We start from the raw sequence: 22081 nt of genomic DNA on the forward strand, positions 1-22081 counted from the left end.
AACCTACCCATTCCTTGATAGTGTTCTTCCATTTCTTACAACAGATACAGGGTGTTTCTATCCAATTGCTCTAAGTATTCTTGTAAGTATGCATGGTTTTAATTTTTCAAGTGGAATTTAAATGGTGTGCGGGAATGTTTTCAGAACTTGTTTCATTGGTGCAAGGGAAAACGACTTCAGGGTTACATGTGGCACTAACACTACCGGACATGAAAACATTTTTAATCCAGTCGGCTGCCGTAGTATAGACTTTAAACAACACCCAACATCATCTAAGTCCACAGCATTCATTCAGTCAGGAAAAAATTCTCCTTCTCCGAAGCAATGTTTTAATAAACATCAGTATTACTTTTCAAAAACTGTTACATAAAATACAAACTAGAGGTCTTCCTGGTTCAGAAGTGACGAACAGGGAAGACACACCAGTGGACAGACACGCTACGGCGTGATCACTGACTGGTCCTACCACCTGATTAGCATGGTGAGCTGAGGATGCAAGAGCAGGCAGCGATGTCCCGAAACGTCACTTCGTCCTGCAGCCCCTCCCCAAGGGTGAATGGGGCTCGCTCCAGCTCAGCTGGAGAAAGCATCCCCCTCCCATGCCCACCTTGTGGCTTCACTACGCGCTGTAGCTACCGGACTAGAAAAAGACATTGTTGAGCACCTGTCCTAACAGGTTTTTTTTAATTGATTCTAATCACCTGGCCACCACCAAAAGGACTTAAAGGCATTGATTAGGGAAGGTTATTAGGGAAATGCAGCCGCCAAGGACCTCTGCCCACTCTCACCGACACAAGTCAGTGCCGAGTGCAGTCTACGTCACTCGGGTTATCCCAACCAAATAAATACCAGGCTACACAGACCCCTCGATGAGCCACTCACGTTCAGAGGCAGACTGTGGGAGTGGGGGGGGGGGGAATTGAGTGCTAATCAAATGTGCTCAGCCAACTGCCCGCCACTCACGTTCTTAGCTCATTTACAAATGTATGTAACTCACAAAATGAGGCAAGTGGGTGAAGTAACTAAAGCCCCTCCAGCTCCAGCAGACTACGGTTCCATCTTACCCGGGGTGAGGGGGAAGCCTGCCTCTCAGCTGGTCAAAACTTCCAAGGCCTTCACCAACGAGGTTAGTTTCACTTTCACAGCAGAATGAGCTCATACATTGGAGACCTGGACAAAAACAGGAAGTTGTAACACATTTAGTTGGATTACTTCTTAAATGCCTCAAGTTTACATGACCATTAACACTTTGAAGGATGTTACAAAATCTATCACTGAATCACTACTAGACTACATCCGACCCTCTCCAGGCCCTTTATCACACTGCTGCTGGACACCTCTGATAAGGCCTCCCAGTAGGCTCACACCTCCACTTCTGGCCTTTCCGGTCTGTTTCCACCCTGCCAACCAACCTCAAGTCCAAATCGATTCCATCTGCAGGGCATCCCAGGCCGCCATGACCTGAATTCATGCCTCTGCTTTTTCACCTCACTTCAAATACCATTCTACTTCCTCCAACGTTTTTCATTCTCCGGATCCCCCAGCTCTGGGCATCAGTGATCAGGTTCTCCTGCTTCTGCATTTGCCTGTTACAGCAGACAGCACCACAACCCACGGGTCACTGACTTGTGTGAGGAGTAGAGCCCAAGTTTCTTGTTAAAAATCCTGTCAACTTCTACTGATAACACTCAGACCAAGGGTCTGGCACCACACAGTCAAGTCCTGTTTGTAAAGTGAATCACTGAAATGTGCACCAGCAAGTGGACGGACGGGAGCTGGGTCCCCTTCTCACCCACACCCACTCCCAATTCCGACTGGAAAGAGAAACCTACCTTCCAGGCCCACCTGGAGCCTCTGGCTGCACCGCTTCCTTCGGTGTCCAGGTAATTCCGAAATCTCACACTAGGTGACATAGCAGTAGGTACCAGCTCAATAGCTGATTAAAATAGAATTGTGGTCATTAGTGATTTTTAACGTTTCTTGTGGCTTATCTGTCATACCTGCTTTGTCGACTTCCTAGTGCTTTGTGAGTCTCCCCCTTCCCTCACCCCTCCCCAGTGCTTTCCCTAGACTACTTGCTTTTTTATCTCAGTAACAAGACCTCGGGGAATTAAACTTTAACGACAAGCTTTTCTCTGGAGTTGATTTATATTGACCAAATTGGGCAGCAAGAATTTGACTATCCTTAGTACCACTGTTTGATTGGCAAGCATCTCTTTAGTCTACGTACCTCTACTCCATCGCTGGCTTCCCTTTGCTTCGTTTATATAATGCGAGGTCTACATAATAAATTCAGGACTCCTGTTTATGCACTTTTCAGCACAGAGCTAGGGATCAAATAGGGTTTGAATCCTTCTATTCCTAGATAAAAATCTGCTGCAGATGGGGGTCAAGACACCCCTTTAAAAGTCATTGTTAATATATATACTAGGCTTTGGGTAAGCAGGAAACCTTAGTAAGGAAAGTAGAAAATTAAGACGATTGCTATAATTGCTTTGTAATGGTCCTTTAGAATAAAGTATTTTTGGAAACATCTTAAAATATGGTCCAGGGGTCATCAAACCAGGTCAGTAGAATATACCAATATCCTCTACCACCCCAACGCTGTCATCTTACACTTATTTTGTGTAGAGTTCCATCTTTACATTTTCTCTTAAAAGGGAAGTGTTAGGGATGAAAAACTCATGAAGGGGTTATTCAAAGTATCACATTTTAAAGTTTGTAACATGAGCACTGCAGATTAACATGTTGTAAATAAGTCTTTTCAACCACTGCATATGCCTTCCTCTTCGTTTTCTAGAATACAGAGGTTCTCCCCAAGAACTTGTATCTTGAGAAAGCCATCAGTGACCCTATGAGCAAGCACTGTTCACGCTGGAAGGTTTGATCAATTCAGATACGTGTTCCACCCTCTTCCTAGGAGGAGCTTCTGCCCTTAGGGTGTCTAAATAAACTGAATGCAAGGGCCGGTTTCCTAAAGAATGCGTTTCCATAGAAACATTTCTTCCTTCGAGGAAGGATCATGTGAAAATGCTTTATTATCTAAATCCGAAACTAATTTTGTAAGCAAATGTTTGTATAGCTTTGTTTTTTGTAACTCAGGTGAACAGAAGTGGTTAAGATTTTTACCTGTTACTCTGAAACTGTTGTCTTCTCTTCAGAAGCCATTAGATTTTTTTTTTTTTAGTTGGCAGATTAGAACTCTAGTTCACTGAGCAAACCCTCCGCTACGTTTCACATCAGTACAGAACCCACATCCATTTCACAAAAATACGTTATTACGGAGTATGTCGTAGGAGAGTAAGTTCCTTCTGAACTCCGTACCAAATTTAAACTTCAGGGCAAGGAAACATTACATCCTCTGGATTGGCAAAGCTTACTCTGAGCGCTATCCTTTATCATTTAAATTTACTTCTAAACTAGCAGCTCATTACCCAAAAGGATAATTTCCCCACACTCCTAGAGATATGTATGCATTTTGTATAGAATGCAGAAAGTTTCAGAAAACTAAGACTATAGGTATTCTGTTTTTGCCTTAGGGTACTGTATTCAAACTCCACCAATAGGAAGGGCACTGTAACAAGTATCTTATAAAAACAGAATGAATTTGAAAATTAGAGGAAGGTTCTAATCATAAGAGGACTGTGCCTCATATGCATACTGCCTTAATCCTCCCCAAGAGGACCACCAATTTCTAAAATACCACCAAACACTTCACTCCAGGTATGCAAAGGAGAAATCAGAAAAATGTGGTTTTTTTCCTGTATTAGAACCTACCCATCTGGTTACCAAATGTCTCCCTTCCCCCCATCTTTTTAAAACAAGGGGAATTTGAATTCACCTCCTGGAAGCCCAATGTAACAAGTGTTAATGTACAAGCAGCAATGAATTTGGAATACCTATTGGAATCACTGGAACACATTTAGTTGGGACCTTTTACTCTTCCACACAGCGTTCACATGGACAGACTAAGGAAAAGGAGACGAAATTTAAATCAGCACATTTTTTTTTGCTTTATTACTTTAAAAAAATAGTGAAGTTGGAACCTTTTATATTGTACTTGACCATGACTCCCATCTCCCTCATCTCCCTTAACGGATATAAAATACCTGGAGAGATGCCTTAAAAAATTAACCTGTTAACTGCCATTTAAATAAGCCCCAATCATTCTGAAGTGCTGGTTTTTTCCCTACCATCTGCATGTCTCAACACTGAAGCTTTATCGCTCGAGTTAGATGTGTAGACTGACCCCCTCCAATGTTCCCGGTTGGTTTTGTTTTCACTTACAATTTTTTTCTGGCTAGTGGTAATTTGTGGCAATGCTTCCCATGCGCTTAGCAAAGCATAGATTTTACTGGACAAAACCAACCTTACTTGCTGAGAGATCACAGCCTGTTAAAGGAACTGAAGGAGAGAGCATGCCACAGGCGTGTCTGCTGCACAGACGCCGGCAGCTCTCTAGCCTGTGACCCCCCTGCACGTCCTGCGGCCTGCAGATGCTCCTGCGGCCTGCAGATGCTCGTCTGCAGATGCTCGGGCGGAACCTGTGCCCTGGCACAGCACTGACTTCCACGGTGCAGCAGGAAGGGGCCGGACCAGTCCGTGCACCTGTTTGTTGCGACTGTTCTCACCTCCTCACTTCTGACTAGTTTCTCATACCCACAGATCCAGCTTTGTTTAAAAGTAAAACCCCTGCTCCTTGTCAAGTTGCGAGTTAATGTTGACTCCTGGCGTGAAAAGGGAGGAAAAAAATTATAATATTCATAGGTAATAATCAGATCACTTCAAAGACTTCGTGGTGAAGTTCCTTGTCCAGTAACCAAGCTGTCAGTGATTGCTGGTGTTCTGGCCCCCCAGGTACCAGCACCTTTTGTCCCCCTAACGCTGTATCTACAGTCGAAACTAAAATCACTGGTTTTCTACCTGATGCCCCAAATTCTACTCCTTCAGCTTTCCACATGGACGACACATTCCCGACCTAATCACAAGTCATTCTGTGAGCAGTTCTACATTAAAATGGTGACTATCCACCTATTTCCAATCAACTACCCTTGAGAGTATTGTCTTTAGAGAACCTGTAGTATATCAAGTGCTTTAAAAAAAAAAGCTGGGGGTTAAAGCAGCCTAAACGTAACCTCAAATGTCGCCCTGGCTCAAGCTACCTACCACCTGTGTTTCCATGTAGAAATGGAGAAATGACAACTAAAAAGAAAGCTCAAGCCTAAGAATTATTCAAGGAAGAGGCTCTTGTCCATAAGTGTATTTATAGCTTGATTATTTTTAGGTTTTTTAAGAAATTAATGACTTGAAGATACTGCAGTTTACATGACTAATAAATGCAAATTGCTCTTTAGAGATGCAAGGCGGTTGACAAGACTTACTCAAAGCACTGAGCCCCTTCAAACTCAATGTGTTGCCAGGCCAAACTTACTCTTGCTTTTGTTACTAAAATGTTAAAGCTTAAATAAGCAGTTCTGAGTCCCCAAAATAAGAACAAAGACTCAAACCATCTCAAGAATTTTGGAGAAAGAGTACCATGTTCATCTTTCCAGAAGAGCACTTTGATGGGACTACCTTGGAAGGTTGGGACAGTACAGGATTGTTACCTGTTTCATCTATTTTTAAAAAAGATGCAATTATGTGTAAAAAGGGAATTAGGGAAGCCATGTTTTTAAGATGTGCGTTTATGTTCACACACCAGAAACCCTTAACTATAAAAGATGGAAGTTTATGCATCCGTAGTGTAAGCCTCCTCTAGTTTTGGCTTTTTACTATCAAATATACTCAGTAAATTGACAGCCAGATCTTTGCACGTAGAGATGTCTATACCACTGTCTAAAAACTGTTCAAGTATTTCATCATTTTCATTTATGCATGTTACGAAAATGACCCCAGGATTAAAAGCCAATTTATTGTTTTTTAAAAAAACTCAATTGCCACAACTGAGGCAAGTATTACAGAATAGATTGTCCATGAATGTGAACTTCCCAGGTAGGTGAAAAACGTAGTTGCCTTTCCTGGAACATTTTCAAGTACTTTAGTGCTTAGGACACCCAGTTTCACACTTACTTCCACACAGGACCTACCCTAGGCAAATGAGCCAGTTTGTTTTGTGGACTTAGTATGGCTTCTTTTTGTCATTTTGTCATTAAGTCAATTTGACTTGTGCATTGCGGGTTTCACCTTGCTGTCAGGGTGCATCAGGGCAGAAGCTGATCCACAGCCTTTCAGGTCAGAGCCAAAGGGCCCCATCAAAGGCTGGATCTGTGTCAACAAGATGTCACCTCCCACCAGCAGGAACTTTCTAAGTCGTGTGGGGTCACATTATCTGACGGTTCCTATCTTGCCTTTTTTTCCCGATTAGACTCTTTTGTTAGCCGTTTTAATACGAGCGTAAGCTGACGAGTGTACCTGATCCAACTTGACCCGATTATCTGCAGAACTTTATAGTACAAAGTGCCCCTCACAGCACCAGTCATCTCCCAGGTGAGGTCTCTCTAGGCACAGCTGGACATGGGTTCACCACTACACCTGTTCCTTTTGTTCTGTTTTGCTTGCCAGGAGAGGTAGGTAAGGGGCAGAGAGTAAGTAATCCAAGTTTCTCATTCACAGATCTTACTCTGCCAAACTTGGCATTTCTCTCCCTTTGGCTTACTATCTGGTGCACTCTGCTCTAAATTTCTTACACACTTTCTAAGATTCCATATAACCTATCAATTCTGATCTTGAGATTCTTTAAACATTTTAACATTTTCCTGGACAGTGTTTTTTAAATCTATCCCATCTCTCTTCCCAAAATCTTCTGAGCTACAGAGGCAGGCTATTATATCAGTGTCTGCCATGTGGCTATTAACCTTGCACTGCGATCATCAGAATATAAAATCCTTAGTAAGCAATTTTAAACTCAAAGGTAAGGAACACACAAGGTTTTTAAAAGGCATCCAAATATTTAGCATACCTAAACATTCACTAGCAACAAAGTCTGAATTTTCCCCTCTGGGTTTAAATGAAGTCTGTGCAGTCCTAGCAATAACGTGTACTGCAAAAGTAGCTCATGCTAATGACTGACGGCAGTAAGCTAATTGCTAAAAAGACAAAAGCCCTTGAGACACTGCCTTGCATATATTTTCATGGTGATCCTAAGATTAGCCTTGTTCCACAAATTTCTCAACTAACGCTAACTTCACCAACATCTGAATCTCAACTCCAGCTCAGCTTGCGAGAAAAAAAAAATCTTCAGGTTAAAAGTCTGATTTCAAGTGGCTATAACAAAAATCTAAGCAATCAAATTTAGACAAACCTAAACTTACCAGAAGCAGCCTAAAACAGCAACAAAACACTAGACTGAGGTTTTAGTTCTACAGTTTGACTCCTGATTCCTCACTTCACATCAGTGAGGGTCCTTTTAGAAGATTAAGTGTTCTGTGCAAACCCAATAGAATTACAGTTAGGGGATCTCATGTAGTCACATAGCTACAGTTAAGTTAGCAGTGTTGTGTAGCAGTGAAATCAACCACTGGCTTGCTTGATGGCTTCCAAGAGCATCTGTTCCCAGAGTCTCATGTACTTTACGTATATGTATATAAGATATCAGTTGAGGACAGCCAGTAGCATTTTGCAGACATGATAAACTGAGTGTTAACAACTTCTCCCAGCCGTTACCTTTTCCCCTCCTTAAATGTTAAAGTCATCTGCAGGGGAGGGGAAGGGAAGAATTCAACTTTACTTCATAATTAAGATCAATTGTCAGTACACATTTAAGTTTTTAAAACCTAAATGTTCCAAGTACAGAGTAAATAAGCAGCTGTCCAGAAAGCACACACTTAAATTTTCTCCTCTTGGGAGTTTTATAAAGGGATTTTGAACCTTGATGGCGAGAATCCCAAAACGAGAGTAAAATGAATTCTTTTTATTGCAAACAAACGTCTAAATTAATTTCTCCACCCACTTTCTTTAGAAAGAAAAAGCAATCAGCAGGCTAAGGAGATACCCATTCAGGAACGGACATGATTAAAAATTAAGATGTAAATGGGTGACTCACAATCGCATTAGCTTACAGAGACGGTGGAGTTAACTACTACAAGCACACTAGTCATACAGTGTTTCGTGGGAGAAGGGCATACAGACATAGCTAACTTCATATAGATCCCATTAGACAACTGGATTTACAACAAGTTTTTTTTTAATAAGAAATGGGCAAAGCCAGCTTTCTCTTCAGAATCAAAATGCAGAACAAATGGAAAAATTATGGTATTTAACCTTCACAAGTTTGAGCCTCCACAAATAATACAACCAAGTTTTACATTTTTAACAGCCCTTCTACATACACTCCATCTTCTCTATCTTGGTTCCAACTTTTATCTTCATTCAATTATGCCAATTCCATTGTTACTTAAAAAGAAACAGCCTTCCCAGGTGTAGTCAGAAACTACTGTTTAGCATACCCCTCCACTACTCAGCGAACTACAGAGAGGATGGAGTGTAATAGGAGCAATACAGAGTCTTATGCAATCCATGAGGACCGCGTGGGCCTTCCATGAATCTGGCTGCTAACATTGCTATTATACTGTGACAATGACTCCCGACTGTTATCTCTGAGAAATGGGGGGAGTAAATTCTTAATAAAAGACACCAGGTACAAAGCAACATTTTACTTTTGTTGTGATAAAAAAAAAAGTCACATTTTACAGATAAAATGTAGAACCCTGAAATACTGACACATTCTCTTATCGTGCACAATGCTGAGGTTCTCTTACGATTCACTTTAAAACTGCAATTAAAAATGTACAAAAAAGAAAAGAAAAAAAAAATCAACCCACAAAGCTTCTAAAAAAGGAACCCGCAGGCACTTCCTCTTGTGGAATGTTTAAAAAGTTAGCCTACTAAAGAAAACAGTCGACTTCTTGTGAAGGTTTTGGAGAAATATGTATCAGTTCGTTTTATTTGGGTATTCAATAATATCCTTGGTGATAATGCTGACTCCATGGCTTCTGACCCCAGAATTGCTGTAAGAGAAAATTTTTTTTTTAAAGAAAAAACATCAATAAGCCACTCAAATTGCTTTTAGGAAATGACAATGAATTTAATTCAGAGTAACTGCTGGAAATAAATTTATACCTGTCATACCTCTGATTTCTATCAAACCACATTCTGTTAGTATTAATAGCCCATTATCAATAATAAACACATTACGGAAGGAAACACATCAGGACTTGGTTAGTTTATACAATTAAAAATAGTAGCAAAGACAACCATATGAATTAAATATTATTTCATTTAAAAAATATTAAGTTACAGCAAACTCCAACCTATTTTGCCTTCAAAAGATTTCAGCTACGACTGCAACACAGCTCACACTCTGCCCCGAAACACTGCCAATCCCTGGGTAACGTCTTCTGAAGAATGACCCCTACGAACTCGATATACGACTCAATGCACATAACCACGTAAGAAATTACTTACACCCTGCTGCCACTGGTTGTAGCCCTGAGATTGATTTTTATAGCCACGATTGTTTCCTCGTCCTCTGAAGTTCTAAAATGTAAAAGGAAGAAAAATATTTTAAGAACTCCAAGCACAACACAGAAAGGGACAGCTGCTAATTAATGTACCTTAAAGTCAAACTTAAGTCGACTCATTTTACTATCATCACTGACGTTTTTCCTGTATCAATCAGTGCATTCACCCTGTGTGCCCACGACTCTTACTGAGGCTCTGAACGCGAGACATAGGCTCTTTCAGACTGGTTTATACAGATAAACAGGATCAGTGCCTGCAGGGGTCACAGATCATTACCTGGTTGTAGTTTCCTCTGTTGGGCATTCCACCTCTGTTGTAGTTCCCCCCTCTGTTTGAATAACCTCCTCGGCTGCTAAAAACAGGGCCGCGTGGGTACGGATAGCCAATCCCACCACTGCCACCTCCGCCGCCACCTCTCTGAGGCATGTTGCCCCGGTTGTATCCACCACGGTTCCCAGGAGCTAGAAACAAGAGACAGTTAGGTTTATAGAGTGTTGTATGTACCCCCTTTACACACAAGTTAGGGTTTTCCTGGACCATTCTTCTATTCTAGGGGGAAAATATATGTTGAAGGTTTTCGCTTGCTTCAGTCTTGAACCAAACAAACAGAGTACTCAAAATTAACTTGCCTCCTCCTCTGAAATTCCCACCACGCATATTGAATCCACCACGCCCTCTATGGCCGCCACCTCTGTTAAACTGGTTCTTGCCGCTCTTATTTTTATTGCTCTTCTTCGAGCCAGTGTTCTGCTTCTTTTCTGGGTGAAGAGCCTTCTTGCTCTCTTCCTTATACTGCTTCAGAAGTTTTTGGGCTTCCTCTCTCTGAAGCTCCACGTAGGTTATCTCATCAAAGCACTCAGCTACCTCTGGCAGTGTGAAGTTTCCTACAAGGAATGAAGCCACATTAACACACATTCACACCCCTTAAACCTACCTGTAACTTTTTCAACACACAACAGAGTATCTATTCCTAGTTTACTAACATTTTCCTAGAAAGTAGAAATAAACCAAACACACTCACATTTACAAAGAATTACTGTCACCCCTGAAACAGTATTATTAGCAGGAAATGTTAATTTTAGGTATTGAGTCACACGAAGAGACTTAATGGAGTAATAGAATTGAATTTCATGCCTTTCATTTTGAGAACCGCGTGTTCTGGGAGGTCTTTCCCCTCAACTTCTGCTTTCTTCTGCGTTCTCTGCTTATAGTCTTCATCCTTTGGGCAAACTACAACAGCTTTTCGTTGAAAGCCTACGAACAGGCACATTTTTCTCCTCTGGGCAGCAGCAGACACATTAGTCTTAAAAAAAAAAAGTTAAGTTTATTAATTCTACACCAAACCCAATTTTCAGCTACTCTCTTTCAGCTTCAAAGTTACAGCTTACCTGATCCAGAATGAAATTCCGCTTCTTGCGGGCAGCAATCTCAATGAACTTCCCCAGACACTGTGGCGCTCTCTGCAACAGCGTGTTCAGTTTTCCAGTGTCTGCCATCTGCTTCTTAAAACCTGCCACCTGTTTTTAAGTTAAAAATTTCCTTTGAACTTGTGAATCTCGAGCTAAGTGTAATATCAGCTTACATCTCTATATATAGAAAGCAGGCAACATTTTACACATGGCCTTTTCCCACAATTAGTACAAAAAAGGGGTCCCTATCATGTACTAAGACCCTATGTTATTCAATCATTGTAGCTGCCAGATTAAAAGAATTTACAAAATTCTTTAGAAAAGACGAAGAAGCCCAGCATTCGGAAAGCAGTTTACTTTACAGATAAAGAGCCCACACTTAAAGTCACCAATTCCACTTTGCCTAAACTCCTCTCTCTAAAATACTATCAAACTGGTAAGAGCAACAGGCAAAAAAATTACCGAAAACACTTCTGGTCTTTTTTAAACGCTGAGATTATACCCTCTCAACGTTCTCCTTACCATCATTTTATCCATTATGGTATTTGTCCCAAGAATGTTGTATTTCCCAGGATTTTCTGCTGCATGTTTAGTGACCCAGGTAGTTTTTCCAGCTCCCGGCAAGCCAATCATCATAACCACCTGCAATACAAAGCAATGATAGTTCACCTAGTAATTAAAAAATATCTTAACAAACAAAAACAATTTAAATATCTGAATTTTCACAGCACTGTAACAAGGTCCTTTGTGTTTGGTAAAATTCTGACACCCCACATAAAGAGAGGAGATAGCTTCTAAGAGAAAAATTACTGAGCGCACCAGGAATGGCCCCAAATCAGTGGAAGAGACCAACCACCAGCTCTTCTAAATGTCGTCTGTGCCCCAGCAAAAGCAAGGCTCAAGTGCTCTGGGGTGGGGGGATCACTTACTTCACAATCTTTCTTCTCCTCAGGGCCCTTTGGACCTCTAACACGGTCCTCCAAGGGCACATTCTGGATGAAAGTATAGTCCTCGGGTATTGGAAAATATGGCTTTTCCTTCTGACCAAAATTGAACTCGACAGCGCAGTTGTGGCAGAGAACATGTGGGAAGAGGGGCCGTCCAGCAAGAACTTCCTTACTGATTTTGAAGGCCACACCGAGCTCCTGTCCATTCTTCGCGTAGGAGAGTTCCACTTCGTCACTTTCAAAGTTCTGTCAATTGGGGGGGAAAGTAATAGTTTCAACCTGTTTCCTGAGCAACTTGTAAAAAACTTATCCTGTGGAGTTTAGATTGAACACATTTAGATTAAATATTAAGAGGTTTCTGATGGTTATAAACAACAAAACACCTATATCCAGAAGTGGAAACAACATGGCCTCAGAAAGCAAGGTCAACTAGATGTTAAGTAGATTTTAGCCAAAATGACTTAGTAGTGAATGTTGATATTGATATAGCTTTAGAAAGAGCCCCGGCTGATGTGGCTCAGTGCACTGAGCGACCAAAGGGTCACCAGTTTGATTCCCAGGTAGGGGACATGCCCAGCTTGCAGGCCAGGTTGTTTCCCTCTCTCCCTTCCCCCTCTCTAAAAATAAATAAAATCCTTTTTAAAGAAGTAATTTCTAACACGTATCTTACCACTTATACATAAAAACTTAGCTTTAACTTACAGCGAAACACGTAATCACATCATTTTCGTCAAACTTCTCTCCATAATCTTCAGTCTCACAGTTGCATGTTTTTATCCCTTTCAGAGAGTACCCGTAGGAAAATTCTTCTTCACCTAAGAAAGTAATTAACCATGAAGGTGATTTTTCAGAACAGTTCAACGACCCACATATTTTAATCTGCAACATGTAAAGCTTAAGAGAATTCAGTATATATTTAATACTTTTTCACTTACACTGACCTTGTAAGTAGATATACAATTAAGGAGAGCTAGGTGAGTTACATAACTAGTTGTCAAACTGCATAATATGGGTAATACTTTATCTTAACCCACCTGACATGAAAACTCCACCAAAGAACAAAAACTGCCCTGGCTGAGCCCTGGCTGGTATAGCTCAGTGGATTGAGCACAGGCCTGCGAACCACATGATCGCGGTTCAATTCCCAGTCAGGGCACATGCCTGGGTTGCAGGCCAGTTCCCTGCAGGCCAACTCCCAGCAGGGGATGCACAAAAGGCAACCATACATTGATATTTCTCTCCTTCCCCCCCTAAAGATAAATAAATAAAATATATTTTTAAAAAAACTGCCCTGGCTGGTGTGACTCACGAGGATTGAGCGCAGGCCTGCAAACCAAAGGGCCACCGGTTCAATTCCCAGTCAGGGCATACACCTGGGTTGTGGACCAGGTCCCCAATAAGGGGGCGTGTGAGAGGGCACCCCACGTTGATATTTCTGCCCCTCTCTTTCTTCCTCCCTCCCCCTCTATAAAAATAAATTTAAAAACCAACAAAAACAACAAACTAAAATTTGGCCTGTGCCTACCACATGCTAATGTTATTCATATCACTTAAAATATTAACAGAATTGGCCAAAAGCAAGCGAAATGTTTGGCATGCCTTCTCTACTGAAATCAGACCCCAAACACTCATGAGTACACAGTACTCAAATGGCAACTTTACCAAGTAACATTCCACTTGTGGTTAGAGACCAGCCAATCCGAACTTCATGTATGTCAATATCTTTTGTATATAAGTGCCTTACTGGGATCTTCTCTGTAACCTGGAAGTCAAATAGTAAATGGTTAAACTGTAGACCGAAAGATAAATCCTTAAAACCAGGCTTACTTCTTCACTTGTGCCACAGGCTAACTCTTCCCTGGCTACTAATACAAAAAGACACCCACTTAAGAACTTAAAATATAAGGGGTCATAACACGAAAAAGTTAACTTGGTTGACTCACAATTTAAAAGAACAGTTAATTTTTAAAAACTACATATTCTCAATACTCTTTTACCTAAAACCAATAGAAGGATATAGCTAACCTTTTTCCTATGGAACAAAATCGAGGGCCTACTTTTAAACCTTGGTGGGTTTTTCCAAGTGTCTGATTTTAAAAAAGAGCACTCTTAATTACAAAACAAGCTGTATACCACAAATTCTGATATAACAAACATGTTCAACTGTTAGAAAAAGGTTTCTATAAGCCCCTCTTCTAATCCAGACTTCCAAAAATGGAAAGTTCCACTGACACCGAAGTGTCAGGCGAATGGATACTTGCAAAGGTTCTTTAAAAAAAAGCCCTATGAAATTGTATTTACCTTCATTTCAAAACAGACTTTGCCTTTTGACACACCGTAAGAAGCCCTTCCTCCAGCCCAAAGAAAAGCAAAACTCTCCATAGTAAGGGAAGAAGCACTGAGGCGATCTCTCGATATTTTAAAATGCAGATCACAATTATCTGTAATTATATCAAATACCGTATTATTCCTTTGACAGTAAATGTAAATATATCTGCTATGCAGACAAAACTTGATTATTCAATCTCTGCATGTATCTCTAAGTGCTGAACAGTACATTCTCCATGCTGTTTGAAATTTCCAGTTCAAGCCCCACTCCCACCAAGTCACTCTTGCCAAATTATCAAGTGTAAACTACCTATAAAACCAAGAGAAACCAAGGTCTAATCTATATTTTAAGTATGAGATAATCAAAGACAATGTGACATTAATACATACCTGCTCTGCTCTTTACCTTGACTTAGAGGCAAGCAGTAGAGGACAGCAGGAAATCAAAGTGGAGCAGGCCAGAGCCAGGCAGAACTGACCAGTGCCACAACGACACTGAAGGGAGGCCATGGCCAAATCGTTTCTAACACTAGTACGAGCTGCCCATCCTGTCCTTGCTCACTTTAGAACACCAGGGGCTCTAGATTCTAAACTCTTTTCTAAAACTCGTGAAGGCAGCCTTGATCTACAAAACACAAANGTCTAATCTATATTTTAAGTATGAGATAATCAAAGACAATGTGACATTAATACATACCTGCTCTGCTCTTTACCTTGACTTAGAGGCAAGCAGTAGAGGACAGCAGGAAATCAAAGTGGAGCAGGCCAGAGCCAGGCAGAACTGACCAGTGCCACAACGACACTGAAGGGAGGCCATGGCCAAATTGTTTCTAACACTAGTATGAGCTGCCCATCCTGTCCTTTCTCACTTTAGAACACCAGGGGCTCTAGATTCTAAACTCTTTTCTAAAACTCGTGAAGAAGGCAGCCTTGATCTACAAAACACAAACCTGGCTGTGGAATGCTGTTACCATCACAACACTTTAGGTCTCCTCTCCTCAGGCTGGGCTCTTACTCAACAAGGGGGATTATCCACTTCCGGGATTATCCAAATCCAAAATGTCCTCACCTAGCTACCTTTGGGTCAGTGGCTAATAAGCATGCGTTTTAGAGGGAAACTAAAAAGTTATAAAGCTGTTTTCTTACGGGTTTTTTGGATGAGAAAAATTTAAATCTGTACTTTGGAATTCCCCTTGTATTAGCTTTGCTTTTAAAATTCCTGACCATCATTGAATAGAGCTTTCAATTCAATATCATGTTTAAACCCAGTATTGCACTTCACAAATTAATATTCCTAGGCGATGAGCTCCAGGCCTGTCCATAATAGTAGTGTTACCTTGAATCACTGCTTCAGTATCTTGCCAATCAATACCTATAGTTTATACTTAAAAAACCAAATTTAACAAAACTTTCGAATCAACTGCCTAATTTTCCACTCTTTCTTCCTTTTTAAGACTCCACTACCTCAACTACCTGTAAAAAGTACTCAATGACAAAGAGTTTTACATGACCACCTTTACACACCTAGGTAACAAATTTGCATTTGAAATCACCCAGAATCTGAGTTCCAACTCCCCAGGCTCTACAGGGCACCTCTCAGTGCTCAAGCAATTGCTTCCACACCTTGTTCCATCACTGAAAGAACTGTGCATTCCAATCAAATACTAAACCGACTGATCTTTTTTGTAAGTAAAAACTACAACTCTGACGGCCCGTTTAGAGGCTTGCAATACTTCCTCATACTCAATTGCAACCCAACTGGGTAAGTAGCCGTATTTACAGCGCTGCCATTGATACCATTCGCTGGTGAAGAAAGCTAGTGGCCCAGTGATGGCCCACTGCTGCTGCCCCAGGTCTTTGGAAGAAATCAACTTATGTTAAAGCAGCAGCTACTGAACTGGAATTGAGAACAGAAGAGCAGTTATTGAGAAAGTAATATTACAATCTTTTAGAATAGGGAATACACTTGTGTGCTAATGGGAAAGTCATTAATAAGTATTTAACCCAAATAGCTCACTTAACACAATTCCATAAAAAGATGCAATTACTTTATCTTAGAAACCTATAGGACAAGTCATAAGTAGCCTTACAAGTTTCAATTAGCTGGCTAGTCAAAAATTGGCGTTAATTTTACATTCCTACAAAGAATTTTCAAGTCATATAAAAACATTACCAAACTGCTAGAGCCTGTAAAATTACTAATACAACGAACGGATGCTATACTAAATAGTAAGGTACCGGAATCTGAATATAAGCCATCATCTTCCTGCCTTTAAAAAACTGTTTTTGTTTCCTCGCTGCTAACTTTTCGGCATTTAAGTTCAACGTACTACAAAAGTTTCCTGACACTGGAACGAAACCCGCATTTGAAATGGAGGGATGAAGGGGAAGAAGCAGCTTCACTTACAAGTGTCAAGACAAACCACTGTGTCATCGAAGTGTTCATCTTCTTCTTCCACAGGTGGCTGAGGAGATTTGGCTCTGAAAGACAGGAGTGTCTCCTGATACAGCTTTCCCCACCAAGAACAAAGAATGGGCGACGAGGAAAACTTGGTGAACACCATCTACCTGCTATACTTGTTCTCTTCAATGTACTCAAAATATCCACGGCCATGGTCTTCCCGAGGTCGTTTAACACCTCTCTTTTTATCTCCGCCTTTCTGCTCTGTTTTGCCGTCTCCTACAACACAACAACACCCCTATTTAAGAGGCCAAGCCACAACACAACGAAAAACACTTTTGAATCTCAAAAAAGCCCAACATTTCCCTGTCCCTTTTCCTAAGCGTTTTCAACGACGAATCAAACGCGAATTCAAAGGACAATCAGCTTGAAATCGTATTGGAATTAGTGACGCAGTCTACAGACATCACAAATATTACCACCCTGTTCGAAGATTCGAGAAACCCAGTGAAAAATAGCGCCGCACAGGCCGAGCCCACGTGCAGCCCAAAGAGTTCAGGAAGGGGGGAGGGAACACGCTCGGCCCGCGCGCCAAGCCCTCCCCTCCCCCATCCAGGCCCGCGCTCCCGAAGGCCGCATTGTACTTATTTTCCGCCCCGTTCTCCCCCGCGCCGGCCCCTCCCGCCGGAAGTGACGTCACACCGAGCCCCCAAGCTCCTCGCACAATACCGCGGCCCGGGGCCGCCAAAGCGCGCCCGCCCGGGCCCTCGGGCTTCTCCCCTCCCCCCCTCCGAGACATGTGCCCGCACCGCGCGCACGCAGCGCGGCGGCGCCACCGCGGGCCGACGGGGCTCCCCCCCGCCCCCGACTCCTCCCCTCCAGCGGCAGCTGCAGCTCCCCCTGGCTCTCGAGACACATAATGGAGGCGCTACCACCACGGTCACACACACACGCACACACACACACCGATCCCGAGGCCTCACGGCTAATCCGGGATTCCCCGCGCCCCTCCTCCAACCCCCCTCGCCGCGGCCCCCGCCCGGGGCTCCCTCCCCCACGGGGCTCCGGCAGGCCTAGGGCACCGCTCCACCCGCGCAGGCCTCCCGCCGTGCGCAACGGTACGACGCAGCACTCACCCGCCGCCGGAGCCCCGGGGCGACGGCCGCCTCCGCCACCTTCCACCTTCTTCTTACCTCCCGACTGCTGCTGGCCCTGGCTGGCCCCGGGTGGCGCCACCGTCACCGCGAGCAGCGAAGTGGGGCCGCTGGTCTTCCCCGCGGCCTCCTTGGCGGCCCCGCGCTGCTGTTGGGGCTGTTGCTGCGGCGTCGCCGGCGGTTGAGCCTGCTGTTCCCCGTGCCCGTTCTCGTCGCCCGCGCCTTCCTCCTCCTCTCCGAGCTCATCCTCCCCCTCCTGGAAACCCTGGTCGTCGCCGTTCTCGTCCTCCGAGGCGGCCTCCTCCTCTTCCATCGGGCCCGAGTCGGCCGCCCCCGCGGCCCCGTTCTCCTCCCCTAACTCCATCTGGTCGCCATCCAGGGCGGCGATCCCTTCCTCCTCCTCTTCCTCCTCCTCCTCTTCCTCGCCGCCAGTCGCGGCCTCCTGCTCGAGGCCTGCTCCCGAGCGCCCGGCGGAATCCCCGCCCAGGTCTAGGCTGCCGTTCCCGGGCTCCATGGCAGGCCGGCCGGCCTCCTCGTTGTCCAGCGCGGCCTGGAGCCGCTCCATGAGGTCGGCCTTGAGGCCCTTGTCGGAAAGGCGCCGCTTCTTGAGCTCCTCTTTCAGCTCCGACACCTTCAGCTTTTTTACATTAACAGGCGAGGAACTCATGGTGAGGGCCTCGGTTCACCGCTAGGCGCTTGCTCAAACTCGGCTCCGCTCACTCGGCCACTGGCCGCGGCTGCTGCGACTGCTTTTCGGCCCGGGCGGCGGCTGCGGCTGCGGGTGGAGGAGGGTTCCTGCTGCAGAGCAGACCCGCCTGGTGTCGAACGGCGCCAATTCCTTTCACGGAGTTCGCGAGGGAGACGCGGACACTCGCCTGGCGCGAGCGAGCACGCAACGTCCTCTCGCAGGGGCGGTGCCGCGCACGTAATATAGCTGCCCCGCCCTTTGCGTGACGCGAGCTCTGCGCAGTAGGGAAGCCGGAGCGCGCCCGCGCTCTGCCCCCGCCCCTTACCGTACCTACCTTCCCGCCCCCACGCCCCACTCCGGGCGGGGAGCACGGCGCGGGCCGCGCAGTGCGCTTCCATTTGGGACCGATGAAATGGAGGAAAAGCAGACCGCCTTTCGCTCAGACCGACCCACTGCAACATGTATTGGCCTCTCTAGTTTTTTGATGGCAATGCTCGTTTTGCTGTTGTCTTTTGCTGTCCCAAGGCTTCTTTTATCCAAATGCTTTCAGTCCTCAAGTTGCCAATTTCAGCTCGAATCCTCCGCCTTCCATCTTAGATTTGCTTCATCCAGCTATTTGTTTTTCAATTCCTCATTAAAATTTTATTTCTGTTTTGACTTGCACAATACAACTTGGACAATTGCTACACGGAGGGCGTTTTCTTATAATTAATATTCGGTTTGATTTTTCTAAGTCCTGCTTGCCATTTGGATTTTCAATTGGGGAAGGACGAGGGCAGAGTCTTTCTTTTGTCTCTTCCACAGCCCCTGCTGTGGGGCTTGGGAGGTACAAGCTTGCCTCTGGAGCGCGATCCCCTAACCACACTGCAAAGCCCACTTCTCGGGCCTTGTCTTGGCAGCTGCCTTCTAGTGGTACTAACAGCTAAAGAAACTAAAGCCTCAATTGCCTTTCTGGGTTTTCTCTACCTACCAAAAAGACGGACCTCCTCTAAGACGCACACTGCCCAGTTTAGGACCTTGACTGGCCATCCAGGTTATGAGGAAGCCCCAGTAGCTAACAAGGATGGGACAGGCTAAATCATTACCCTTTGATTCTATTCCTACTCGCATAGGAGTATTCTTGACCAAATCATGCTGAAATTCTAATAAAAGCTCATGAAAAATAAAGGGCTGTGATTTTGTAAAAACCAAATAGACTCGCTGTAGAAATCTGTTTGGGGTTGTGTTTGTTTTGGTGTCTTAGAAGTTACTAATTTTTCTCTTTACTAAGGTGTGTTATGGTCTTGAGATTTGAGATAGGGGTGCCAGAATTTAGATTTGTGATAGAGGCGAACATCTTCAAACCCAGAGAATCTGCCTGTGTTCTTCTACCATCTCTAAGGAGGTCATTTATGCTGGGTACACTGGTGCTTAACTGGCACAATAATGCTGCCCCAGTATTAATTTTTTTAAGATTTTATTTATTTTTAGGGAAGGGGAAGGGAGGGAGAAAGAGAGGGAGAGAAACATCAATGTGTGGTTGCCTCTGGCGCATCCCCTACTGAGGACCTGGCCCACAACCCAGGCATGTGCCCTGACTGGGAGTCAAACCAGTTACCCTTTGGTTTACAGGCCAGCACTCAATCCACTGAGCCACATCAGCCAGGGCTGCCCCAATATTAATTTGAGATTTGGAAATATACACATGTAAACTTATTCCCATAAGCTATTATGATTTAACTCACACACACACACACACACACACACCTGTTTCTTTTTGATAGCTTTTGAGAACCATATATTTTACCATACAGGCATGTATAAAGATGAAGTGGTTTTAATTGAAATTAATGAACTGTGTACAGTACTAGTATTTTCAGTTCAAGTTAATGGAGGTGGGTGGTATAACACCCAAAATTAGAAATTTCACATAGTGTCAAAAACTCATTTTAGCCTTTGGTTATAATGTCCTGGAGCTTATAAAAAGTCACAAACTAGAATTTGAATTTTTCAAACCCTTTGCCCTTGTTCAAAAATGGGAAGAGATCTACAGGGGGCTTAACATGTTCACAAAATGGGTAATTAGCCCCTTAATGAATGAAAGTTAAGTATAGTTATTATGATGGTCCTCTAAATTTTTATGTTCTTAAATACTACATACATTTTTTATTTTCTTTTTTCAAGATTTTATTTATTTATTTATTTAGAGAGAGGGGAAGGGAGAGAGAAAGAGAGGGAGAGAAACATCAATGTGTGGTTACCTCTCACATGGCCCACACTGGGGACCTGGCCTGCAACCCAGGCATGTGCCCTGACTGGGAAGCAAACTGGCAACCCTTTGGTTCACAGCCCAAGCTCAATCCACTGAGCTATACCAGCCAGGGCAATACAAGTACGTTTTAAAATATTTAGTTATATAACAACACTTTCCATTTAACTGGAAAAAAAACAGAACTATGAAAAAAATAAAGCTTATATATGTAAAAAAACTACTGTATTTTTCAGACTATAAGATGCACCCACCCCCCAATTTGGGAGGAATAATGGCTGTTAATGCTGTTGTTGAGTTCTGTGTACACTTACATTGGTGAAATGTTATGTTATTTATGTTATTAAATATTTTACCACATTTTTTGCTTCAAAAACTTTTTTCCTATTTTCCTCCTTTAAAACCTAGGTGTGGTGTCTTATGGTCCCAAAAAATGCAGTATTTAAAATCTTTCTTGGTAGGTTAGATCAGTTGCAATAAAAAACACGAAATACAGAAAGCTCCATGGCTTTATCTCCAAGAGCTTTGGCGGCCATTGAGTTTTAATGAAGCCTTGGAGATCTCAGCCGGCTCATTTTACAGCCCCGGGCACTCAGACCCTCCCTCCCACCCCAGGGCTCCTCCCTCTTAGATGTTTAAAAGAAAAACAGTTTTTGTAAATACTGTGCCTCACTGTTTGTTCTTCCTGCCAGTGGGTGAAATCTGCCATTTTAATATTTCACCACTCAAAAGTACATACAATGACCATTTTACTAATTGTTCTGCTTCTTACGCTCCCAGTGCTATCGATAGGATCAAGTTTGACAGAGACCAGTTAAGAGTATAGATCACTTCTTCTACATCGCCAGCAGGCCTTTAAGGAACTGGGAATTTCCCCTTTTTGAAATCCTAGAGACTACCAAAAATACAGAGTGGAAGAGGGGACAAATTAATTTTCAGTAGCAAAAAGGGATTGACCTGTGAGTAACAGGTCTATGAGAGGCCATGACCCAGTGAGGGTGCGCGGAATGTGTGGCTTCTTCCACTTTGAAGCTGAAGCAAAGGCACTACCTCAAGGCTATTGTTTGTCACCCAACCCAGCAAATATTTCTTGAGCCCCTTCTTTAAGACAGGCACTGGTCTGTTGGGACTGCAGCCGTGAAACGGGCAATGAAGCCTTCACTCTCTGCAGGGGCAGTTCGTCAACAAATGAAAGAATTGGTAACAGGTACCGCAGGGTACTGGGAATCAGGAGAGAGGTAGGGTGTCCTGAAGTGGGGCGGGGGGTGAGTTTTCAGCTATAAGTGGGGTGGTCAGGGAAGTCTGAGAAAAAAGGTAACATTTGAGCAAAACATCTCTAAGTGGGTTGAATAGTAAACATAGATTCTGAGGGGAAAGATGGGAAGTG

The 22081-nt window shown here is 43.4% G+C and overlaps 1 protein-coding gene across 5 annotated transcripts; it reads right to left on the bottom strand.

Annotated features, from left to right (window-relative positions):
* Nucleotides 1-325: 325 nt before the first annotated feature.
* HNRNPU (heterogeneous nuclear ribonucleoprotein U) lies at nucleotides 326-18658 on the bottom strand. 5 transcript variants are annotated; one of them, XR_005069895.1, is made up of 16 exons: nucleotides 17741-18658; nucleotides 16772-16883; nucleotides 16611-16684; nucleotides 14177-14316; nucleotides 13538-13637; nucleotides 12578-12690; nucleotides 11858-12121; nucleotides 11451-11570; nucleotides 10908-11036; nucleotides 10654-10822; nucleotides 10149-10403; nucleotides 9796-9980; nucleotides 9463-9534; nucleotides 3900-3968; nucleotides 1833-1936; nucleotides 326-1170 (listed from the first exon to the last, which is right to left on the bottom strand). XR_005069895.1 is itself a non-coding variant. In XM_037069423.1 (14 exons), exons 1-14 carry the CDS (start codon nucleotides 18423-18425, stop codon nucleotides 3909-3911), a joined length of 2421 nt encoding a protein of 806 aa, XP_036925318.1. In that variant the 5' UTR covers nucleotides 18426-18657; the 3' UTR covers nucleotides 3095-3908. The 5 variants fall into 5 exon arrangements, 3 of the variants coding, with proteins under 3 accessions (XP_036925318.1, XP_036925319.1, XP_036925316.1); XR_005069894.1 differs by having other exon boundaries at nucleotides 1833-3968; XM_037069423.1 differs by lacking the exons at nucleotides 326-1170; nucleotides 1833-1936 and having other exon boundaries at nucleotides 3095-3968; nucleotides 17798-18657.
* Nucleotides 18659-22081: the final 3423 nt, after the last annotated feature.

Source organism: Sturnira hondurensis, unplaced genomic scaffold (genome assembly GCF_014824575.4).
Source record: "Sturnira hondurensis isolate 20B ecotype Veracruz unplaced genomic scaffold, ASM1482457v3 Scaffold0018525, whole genome shotgun sequence".
Lineage (NCBI taxonomy): Eukaryota > Metazoa > Chordata > Mammalia > Chiroptera > Phyllostomidae > Sturnira > Sturnira hondurensis.